The sequence below is a fragment of the Manis pentadactyla genome, chromosome X (assembly GCF_030020395.1).
Source record: "Manis pentadactyla isolate mManPen7 chromosome X, mManPen7.hap1, whole genome shotgun sequence".
NCBI classification, from domain to species: domain Eukaryota; kingdom Metazoa; phylum Chordata; class Mammalia; order Pholidota; family Manidae; genus Manis; species Manis pentadactyla.
The window spans coordinates 8,009,301-8,019,892 of NC_080038.1; the positions used below are offsets into that span (position 1 = coordinate 8,009,301).

A 10,592-nucleotide genomic window follows, 5' to 3' on the forward strand; every position below is an offset into this window, starting at 1 on the left:
TAGACAGCCACCTTCCTTCAGACAAATGTTCAGTCCATAGCAAGAGGGGACCTCTGGAATAGTAGCAGTTCCTGTGATTGCATCAACAGTAGAAATAGGTATTTTTATTTCTGTTCGTGTTTTGCAGATAACGACCCACTCATCACTATTTTGCATTGGTGTTGGATGTGAGACCTCCCACTAGACTGTGGTACTTCATGCATAAAGAAGCATGTATATTTCTGCATCACAATGTTCAAAACTCTTTTGGTAACTGTATGAAAATATGACTGCTTTCATTCATGATTGCAGGTTTTAGTTTTATGCATTTACAATTCTGAAAAAGGGTCTATAGGCTTCATCGAATTGCCATGGCACAGAGAGGAAAGAACCTGGGATCTCTCTCCGCCCGTCCCATTTTCTCATAACCAGACACTGGGGTGTGAGAAAATGGGGCTATTATTTTCTTTTCTTTGTTTTTTTGCATTTTTTTTATTGAGATAGAATTCACATAACCTAAAAGCAACCATTTAAAAATGAACAATTCAGTGGCATTTAGTAGTCACAATGTTGTGCAACTACAACCCCTATCTAGTTCCAGAACATTTCCATCACTCTAAAATGAAACTTTGTGCCTATTAAGCAGTCACTCCCCTTCCATGTTCCCCTCAGTCCTTGGCAACCTCTAATCTCCTTTCTGTCTCTATGGATTTGCCTATTCACATGTTTCACATAAATGGAATCACACAATATGTGGTCTTTTGTGTCTGCCTTCTTTTACTAAGCATGTTTTCAAGGTTCTTCCATGTAGTAGCCTGCATCAGGACTTCATTCCTTTTTATGGCTGAATAATATTCCACCACATGGCTAGGCACACTTCATTTATCCATTCATCGTCCACTGATGGATATTTGGATTGTTCCTTTGTGGCTGTTGGAAGAGCTCTACTATGAACATACATGTATTTGTTTGAATGCATACTTTTGATTCTTTTGGGTATATACCTAAAGAGTGAAATTGTTGGATCATGTGGTAAGTCAGTGCTCAATTTTTTGAAGTATTTGATAAACTCTTAAGTCTTTAGTGGAATCTATTTGCTGAAGTAAGATTAGGTGATTGCAGCACCTGTGGAACTCTAATGTCTATGTCATCTGTACCAACTCAGACAACTGAGTCCTGGCTATAAATTGTATAAAGTAAAGCTGGAATTCATATAGCCTTTTCCTGATGCTTTTGTTTGCCCCTTGTTTGGCCTTCGTGTGACAGGATGGCATCCTCCCCTTTTTGCCTGGGTGGAAATTAATGTCTATAGGATTTTTCCCCTGAGAAGGCTCCTGTGAGGGTAAGCATCAGAGGGAAGGGGGGAAGTAGGCTGGTAAAGGGTTGCTCCTTCAGTGGCCTGCATACACGCCTGTCAGTTCTGATGTACAAGTGGGCCAACAGCTGCAGGCATCCCTCAGACAGGAAAAAATAACCTGGCAGAAAGGAAGGAAAGAGAACTGGTGTGCACTGCTGACACAGGCCCGAGAAATCGCCACGGTTCATCAGCTCCAATAGCAACTAGGCTCACACTGAAGCCTAGGAGAGGGTGAAGAGGCTGAACCAGCCTGGGCACACACTCAGACCTTTCTACGCTTAGAGGGAATGATCAGAGAGGGCATTCTGGGCACAGGTAGGGCACATGAATAGATGGGCCCATTCCCGGATCCTAGGAAAAGCCAGGGGTGCTGGGGGCACACGGAATGAGAATGAGAGGGGCAGGCCTGGCTTCAGAACGTGGGGACATCGTGCACAATAAAAACGCTGGGCCTTTCTTTCAAAATCATTAAGAATTTCAAGATGGCGGCAGCAGCACATTAGGCCAAGTCCAGGGCCTTTGTGAACATGGGGCCATGTGCCACCACGCAGGTTGCATGCCCATGAAACTAGCCTTGGAGAAGGGAAATCATCAGGGTCAACCAAGAAGGTTGTCTTTGATCTCTGTGAGGTATCCCCTCAAATTGGAGCCAGTGATCTGTTGCCTACCTGTGCTTAATTTTCCTCCCTATTAAGTCATGAACCACCTTCTGCTGATGATCTAGGGACTATATTCTATAGAAAAGCTTTCATGTCCACAGAAGAGCAACATTAAAATATATGAACACTTATTATTTGCTCATGATACTTCTGCTTCATGATGGAATAAGAAATATAACATTTTTAACACAGAAGGCCTTTGAGTGTGGAATGCCTCCCCTCTCAATATGTTATCAGACCTACCTATTTTTTTTTGACCATTATAATATGCATGACTGCTGGGAAAAATATTAAAGTAGTAGAAAGTTACCAGAGTTCAAAATAAAAAATTCCCTTTATTGTGAGTGCATTGGGCTATGTATGAGAGGGGGAAAAAGTGGATTGAGTTTCAGTAATGAAGTAATTTGAAAATTGGAGCTGGCAAATTTTTAATTTATGTGATATATTACTATGATATATATGTTGAGAAGTCTTAATGATGGAAAAGTTGGATGGTTTCTTGTGTTGGAATACCACTTTACCATTATCTGGCCTCTGGAACTAAGTCTAAAGGCCTCGGTTTGGGATTCTAGAAAAGGGTCGTGTGGAAATGAGGCAGCCCCTGAGCCAGCCTGACTTCAAACCCTGCCTCTGGCTTTCACCGTGTGGTTCTGGGTAAATGATATAATCTCTTCAGGACTCCCTCATCTGCAAAATGGCATAACAGTGCCTGCATCACAGGGTGGTGTGAGGGCTTAGGGACATTGTGCAGAGTAAGCACCCCAAAAATGTTTGCTATTGTCTGGCTCACGACTGCTGTAATTATTACTCTGTGGCCTGGCCCCGCCTGCCTCTCAGCATTATTTCCTGTGCAAGCCGAGGCCCCCTGCATATCCTAGCAGATTCTCTGTCCTCTTATTGCTGCCCTGGCTGTACATAGGCTGAGTGACCGCTTGGAGGGGATGTTGTGGAGGCGAACTGAAGTCACAGAAGGGAACTGCGTTGCATGAGATCCCCAGTTCCTTTTGGCTCTAAGATTCCATCGGATCAGCAGAGTGCACTGGACAGTTAGTAGCACAATGCTCCACATTCTCGAGTGTTCTTTGACTCTTCTCTGCTTCCCTGGAATCTGCCACTCATTTTTACCACACCAGTGAGGGAGCTTTCTGTTCCACCACCGAGCCCGATGTGGAGAACCCACGGTGGGAATCCTGGGGAAAGACCAGGGGAAGGTAGAGATGGGCCTCAAAGGAAGGCAGGGACGTGGCAGAGAGACCTGGGCATCTGCACTCCTTGCTTAGATTCTCCGAGCTGCAGTTTCTTCAGCAGCAAAGTCGGGTTCTTAGTGCCCAGTGCACAGGGGGGCAAGTGAACCAGATGCTGCATCCAGAGAGTTTGTGAAATAGTGTCCCCTGGCCACAGGGGGACTTGGGCTGTGTCCGAAAGGGGATTTACAGGACCAGATGGCTCACAGAGAAAGTGGTTTGCAGGCAGGTGGGGGCAGATGGTAGGAGGCCCTGAAACCAGACAAAGGGACCTGGGCCTGAGAAAGCAGAGTTGGGAGTCTCGCTATTGTCACTGTTCCTTGTCTTCTTCTTCCTTCTCTTCTGGTTGGTGCTCTGTACAAAATTTAATAGGTTCAGATTAATAGGACTAATTTTCATGGAATCAGACTTCAATGGCTATTTCTACAGCTTTAGAAATAGCTGAAAATCTGTCCCAGGCCACCCTGGAAAGCAAAATAAAGCCCTGTGCACCCTGGTACCTCTTCCTGGTTGCACCAGGCATAGGTATGGAGGGCGGCCCGTCCAGGGCCGGCTGTCTTGGCACATTTCCCAGGCGCTGTGGCCCACGGGCTGAGGAAGGCAGGGCCAGTGCTGGGGGCTCCTTACCATCTCTCCCCAGAGAGCCCTGAGCCCAGAGCACACCCTGCCGCGCTGGCGGGGTGAGCCTCTGTCCTTTCAGCTGGGACTGAAACGCCCACTGCCACATGCTAACCCGGGTGTACTGGCTAGCTTCCATGGGACAGGAGTTATCCCTGACATCTGCAACTTTAATCCTCAAAGGCTCAGATTATCTGGAGAAGAAAGCAAGGTGGCTAGAGTTACAGGTTCAGAGTCGGGTGGAGCCAGGTTCAAGGAGCTTCCTCACTAAAGCAGTCAGTTAAGTGCAAGGCCGTTAACTGTTTACTGAACAACTACTGTGTGGGAGACATTGTGTGAAACAAAGCAGCCTGCCCCCTCACACCCTTCCCGGTGGTTCTCAGGCACAGACTCAGGGGGTGGGGGTGAAGGTTGTTCTGCATACCTTGGCATAAGTAGAGTGGCTGTTGCATGAATTATCACAATGATGGATGTCTAAGCCTCAGTTTTCCCATCTGTAAACCTTTGCTCATGGAGAAGCAATGGGCATGAAAGGCAAAAACAAACATACAGCACCTCTTATAATGTCCTACTCTTACAAGGCCTTGACCAATAGAAGTTGTTATTTTTCATTTGCTGTAAAACTAACAAAAGACCTCTTTTTCACTGGGGCTTTATGAGAGAAATAACTAAAATAAAACCATCTGAAATTTGCAATTAATTCCAAACACTAAACATTTATTATTTTTTCTCAACCTTCCATCCTGGATGATAACACTACAAAATAGTAAGTGTCGTGTACCATCCTAAGCATTTAGGCCTCTCAACAGCCCTGTGACACAGGTACTTTGATTGTCCCAGTTTACAGAGAAAACTCCAGCACAGGAAAGGTAATGAACATGGCCAGGGGCATGTATCTGAGGAATATGCCTTTAGTTTGCATTTCCTCTGCCTCGCCACCCCCCCCCCACCCCGCCAGGTTTTTCTACGTCCGGAGGACTTGGCCCAGCAGGCCCACTATGGCGCTCCGGCTTTCCCGGAGTTCCCCTGATCTTTCTGTCACTACACAAACACAGCGGGAGGCTGCTTGTTGCCAAACCAGAAAAATCCCCCCCGGTGTTTACAAATTGCCCCTCCTCCATCTCCTTCGGAGATGTTACTCGGCAAGGCCTAACCCCTTCTAAGCAAAGGGCCTTGGAGAAGCAGCGGCGGGCTGGTAGTGGTGTTCCTTTGTAAGCGGAGACATCGGGGAGGAAAGAAGTGATTTCTGACAGCAGCAGGCTGAGGGGAATGGAGTGGCAGAGCCTGCAGAAACGGTGTCAGCACCACGCAGCTGCCAGCTGCAGCGGGCCAAAGATGCATCTCTCACCGACCTTTCTGAGCTTCCACGATGAAGTGGACTCTTCGGGCCAGTCAACTAGGATAGGGCTAGTGGGACGGTAGGTGGAGAGGTGACATCCTGCGCCTGCAGGAGAGGTCCAGTTCCCCATCAGAGAGCAGAATGGCAGCCACCCACCTGAGCACCAAGTGGGGAAGCAGTGGTCACCTTCCCCTTCGCCCACTTCCCCCCAGGAAGAAGGAAGTCAAGTGGGTGAAATGGGGAAGTCCGCGCTGCTCCTGCTGTGGCTTTTAAGGGTCTATGTGACAGTTGACTCTAATCGCCAGTGAGACAAAAGCCTCTGCCATAAACATGGTTGGCAAGGGGTTTCTGGAAACTTCCTCAGGATGCATAAAGCAGAAAGAGTCTTCTACACACTGCTCTGTGTCTCAATCTCACGTAGGCCGCTTTCCACCCGCGCCTCTTCTTCCCTTCACGTGCATTGGTGGTGCAGGACCTGGTGTTGTAGTGCATTTCAGCAGCAAGGGGGTCACTGCTGCGCAGTCAGGTGCCATTTTGAAAACTGCTTCCCTCTACTTAACCCTCTCATATTTCCGAACGTTATTTGGAAATGCACTTCGAAAATGTCTTGTGCTAAAGAGGCTTTTCAATTTAATCTTGGAGTGAGATTTTTCAATTTAGAGGAAGACTTTTCTATTTAATCTTCCTATTTTGGAAATAATAAGATGGCAGTCTGGCATCGAACCTCGGCCTCTCTAGCAGTCGCGTTATAATTTAGGAAAATAAGCAACACGAAAGTAAAAGAACTTCCTCATTGTCAGGCAGCAAGTCAATAGCAGAGCTTGAACTTGACTTATTTTTCTAAAGGAGAGGCGTTGTACTCCACGCTCCAGATATTAACCTCCAACCAGCAAATATTCCAGTTATCTGATTTGGACGCTCACAAAAATGATGGCCATGAAAAAAATATGTATGTTACAGTGAGGAAACTTTTTAAAAAATTACCCAAGCCAAAGGAGAACGCAGGCGGGGAAACAAAGAGGGCCGGGTGGGGCGAAGGCCCTATGCTGGCCTGAAAGCTGAGTCACAGAAATCGCACCCCTGCAGTGGGCGAGGCCCTCCAGGCAGGGACACCGCACCCTTGCTTGGGGATGTCTGCATCAAACAAAGCCAGCCTCGCAGTATAGGCATGTCTGTCCCCCTAGGTAGTACCCAGGCCCTTGGCTATGAAGCTCCGATCCCATGAGCGGCTTTGAGCGGCTGTAGCGAGAATCTATGGAGATAAAATTGCCGTGAATGGGGCAAAACTCATTATGAAGGAAGTGTTGGAAGGTGGGCTTCGCTCGGCTTATTTTTCCGTCGTCGTTGAGGTTACGGTGCACGGGGGGATCGGGAGAGGGTGGGCCAATGCTAGGCCGGCCCCCGGACGCAGTTCCGCGGCCCGGCGCGAAGGAGTTAAGCGGCGGGCGGGTGACGTCACCTCATTTACATAGAAGCGTCTATATAAAGGCGCGCGCCGCGCCCCGTTCGGCATTCGGCAGCAGTCTGCGTAGATCGTACTTCGCTCTTCGTGCGCTTCTCTCCGGTGAGCCCCAGGGCCCCTGCCTCTTGCCCTCCTGTCCCCTGCCCACCCCGCGCCAGCACTGGCCTCTCGGCGCCCGCATCCCTATTAAGGCATCCCTAAAGCCGAGCCCAGGCGGTTCTCCTGGGAAAGCTTGCCAGGTGACCTAGGGCATACCAGCCTTCCCAGTGCTAGGTAACAGGGTCGGGGACTGGGTGAGTTAGAAACAAAACGTACGTTTTGCTACGCAGTTTCTAGGGCTCCCCCACCCCGCCACCACCAATAGCATTCCACATTGTTTCTTAGGCGGTAATGAGCCAGGAACAGAAAGATCCTTTGTTCCAGCGCACCCACCCAAGCTCGGAGTTTTTCAACAATCACATTTTTCCTGGAGCCTCTGATGGCTTCGTGGGGGTGTATCCGTGTTTAAGGTGGCTGGGCGATACTGTGAAATTAAAAAGAGACGTTCTTGCAGGGAGTTGTGCGCAGAGGCTGCCGAGCCGCGTGCAGATTGCGGTTCATTTACGGGGCGTGGGCGCATTGTTGAGCGCGGGCGATGGAGCGGGTGGGGCGGTGGTCGGAGGCGCCGACTGCGGCTCCCGCCTTTGTGAGCCGAGAAGAGAGCAGCGCGGCCCGCATCGCTGCAGGAGAGACCCTGGCTGGGAAAGGGAACGTTTTTGCAGCCTCGGCATCATTTGCAGAATTCTTGCTCGAATTACTGCCGGTAAACTTGAAATGGCGTCACTGATGTCCTTCTAGCCAGATTTTAATCTTTAAACACTGCAGTTAACAGCCCACGGTAGTCAGATTCATGATTCCGAAGGGTTCGGTCGCCTCCGGGGAGAGCAGTTCAGTTTAGTTCCCCGCGTTTTGAAATCCTGAAGAGGATTCTTTTTTTCTGTAGAAAGAGGAAGCGCTTTCCGCCCTGAAGGAGAGCGGAAGGAGGTAGGGGCGGGGTTTCAAGCTAGAGAAGGGAGAGCAGGAGCGCATTTCTGAGCCGACAGAGACGAAGGTGGGTGGCTAAGCTCCCTCTCACCCTCCCTTTTGGCTTTGTGTCTGCAGCATCCTCTGCAACCATGTCTGACAAACCCGATATGGCTGAGATTGAGAAATTCGATAAGTCGAAATTGAAGAAGACAGAAACGCAAGAGAAAAATCCACTGCCTTCAAAAGAAAGTAAGCACCCCCCCTCCCCCACTTCTAGAGAAAAGGCTGGGCGGGAGTGGGGGTTGGGGGAAGGGAGGGGCTGGGAGAAGAATTTGGGGGAGGGGTTGTGGAGAAGAGTGCTGGAGGAGCCGACTGATGAATGTGGCCTGGAAAGGCTAATTAAAAATTTGCTTTGCAGCCAACAAACACAGGGCTTTATTATTCAACAATGGAATGCGGAATATACCACATTAAATGCAAATATTTTATCTGTTACAATGTTCTATTTAATACAAGGATTGCAAAATGGCATGCTTATTGATATTTGTAGAATTTTTGATAATAGAAAGATGTTCTCAAGGAAAGTATGATTTTCTAGGCTATATTGAACCTGCATAATCCGCCCCCTCCATCTTTCTTTTTTGTCTTTCCTGGCCACAGCGATCGAACAGGAGAAGCAAGCAGGCGAATCGTAATGAGCCGTGCGCCGCCAATATGCACTGTACATTCCACAAGCATTGCCTTCTTATTTTACTTTTTAGCTGTTTAACTTTGTAAGATGCAAAGAGGTTGGATTGAGTTTAAATGACTGTGCTGCCCCTTTTTACATCAAAGAATTGAGAACTACTGACAATGAAGGCCGCTCCTGCCTCTCCCATCTGCCTGGCTGGCTGGCAGGGAAGGAAAAGAAATTGCATGTTGGTGAAGGCTGGGTGGGACGGGACGACAGTGAAATGTAGAGTAAAAACCAAGCCGGTCCAAGGTGTCCTGCAGGCTGTAAAATGCAGTTTAATCAGAGTGCCATTTTTTTTGTTCAAATAATTTTAATTATTGGAATGCACAATTTTTTTAATATGCAAATAAAAAGTTTTAAAACGTGACTGGTGTGACTGTTTCCTATCTGGAAGAGGCGGCTTATTGGCAAATGAAACCTTTGCAGAAGTTGCACTGGGGAGTGATAAAATGACAAACGTCCGGTAGTTTGGGTAAATTTTCTGCTGATGTAGAAATGTGATAAGTCCAGGTATGTGAAATACTCATCTGTACTAGGTAATTGGGTTATTTTCCTAGGCTGATTGAATTCCGTGTATGAAAACGAGTAAGAAATATATTAGTTCTACAGGGTTTGATAAGCCAGCACTATTGCATCTGATAAAGAAAATGAAGGTGGTGATAATTCACAGTACAGTATTTGATTCAGGTGTCAAACTGAACTTGGTTATTTGGCCAATTACCAGCACTGACACAACTTAAGCATTCTTAGCAGATAAGGAAAAATAACATTAACAGGTTTGTAAAAGAACTGGAGGCGTGCGTGCTTCAGTGTTGCCTAATGGCTGGTTCCAATAGTCAATTACTTAAAATTACTTTTATAAAACCGTTAAGTGTACTTAAAATTAGTGGATGTGATTTAAAAATTACTAAATCCCCAATTTGAAAAAATCGTACCTAAAGGGCATTAACAGGACAAGGATGAAATTTGTGCCAAGATTAAATCCAGTAGGATTTAATTGGCTCCTCTAGGCTAGTCTGGAGTCCCTGATAACTTCTCAGGCTTTTGAAGTACCTATTCTGACTGGTGGGTAAAAAAGCCAAGCCCTTGTTTTGGGGTATTTAAAATCAGTTTTTCTAAAGTAAAGAAATTCCTCCCTTTTGTAAGGTTGCAAGTATTTTTTCAAAAGCAAGAGGATCAATTCAAGTGGAGCAGCACTTAAGAGCACTAGTTTACCTGGTATTAGCAGATGAGATTGCCAATGCAGGTATCCAAGAAGTGAAACAACCCCCCCCACCCCTCCCAAAACTGGTAAGATTATGAAATACCCTTTTGAAGGCGGGGTGGAGGGCAAATTGTTGATCATTAAACCAGTTGATTTCATTTCCTTTGCTCAACACTTATTTTGAGAAATGCACAGGAAACCATTTACCTGTGGTTTAGATAATCAACCAGACCATCAGCTAGAAGCCTTTATGTGCTTTGCAAAGGGAGGGGTGTGGATCCTCCGCGGCTGCAAAGCCTGAGGTGCCCCAGTGCGCCACATGGAGAGAAAAGGCAGCAGAGGTCAGAGTCTTGTCAAGGTGGTGTGGAGCCCTCCAGCCCTGCGTTTTCTTTTCTTTCCTGCAAGGAAGGGGGTGGCAAATGAAAATGCCTAAGGCAGGAAGAAAGACCAAACCTGTTAAGTTTTTTGCAGTGTGTATTTTTCAAACAAGGCAAAGATGAAATCAGATTTTAAGAAATTAACACAACTCCAGTGTCCCTCAGTTCAAAAATGAGCATTAAGGGGACAGGGATAATTTAATAAAATCAAGAAAGATCTTATGGGAGGACAAAGCTAAAACGCAGCAAAAAAAAAAAAACCTGGTAACGGTTGACTTTCGGCTGCTTGGTGTGTAGGATGGGGGTCGGAAGCTGGGGTTATTAAGTGCGCACGCGAGAACGGGGCTGGGAGGGGCTCCCTCTGTTTTATTTTGATGGGGAAGAGAATCTTTTCTTCCCAAGAGAGAATCCTCCCGGAAGGGCTGGGGTTATTTACGAATCAGTGTGGGAATTTATACTCCTGCTCTTGAGGCGCTTGGAGTGGACAGTCCTTTTCACAGCCGCGAAGGGGCCTGACGGTCACCTGGAGGCTGGACGGGCCCAGTCGGAGACCCCAAGCCCCGCCCCTTTGACCCCTCCCCTGCCCCACAGGAAACAAGCCCGGGGAGCTCTCAC

General features: G+C 47.3%; 1 protein-coding gene across 2 annotated transcripts in view; it reads left to right on the forward strand.

Moving 5' to 3' along the window:
• Positions 1-8,763, forward strand: part of TMSB4X (thymosin beta 4 X-linked) — a 30,675-nt gene extending 21,912 nt beyond the window's left edge. The window contains exons 1-3 of one of the 2 annotated variants that reach the window (XM_036912970.2): positions 6,614-6,760; positions 7,799-7,912; positions 8,324-8,763. In XM_036912970.2, the coding sequence (XP_036768865.1) occupies positions 7,813-7,912; positions 8,324-8,358 (135 nt within the window). In that variant the 5' untranslated portion in view covers positions 6,614-6,760; positions 7,799-7,812 and the 3' untranslated portion in view covers positions 8,359-8,763. Of the gene's footprint in view, positions 1-6,613; positions 6,761-7,798; positions 7,913-8,323 lie in introns of those variants that run through there. The other variant, XM_057495427.1, reaches the window with a different exon arrangement.
• The last annotated feature ends 1,829 nt before the right edge of the window (positions 8,764-10,592 follow it).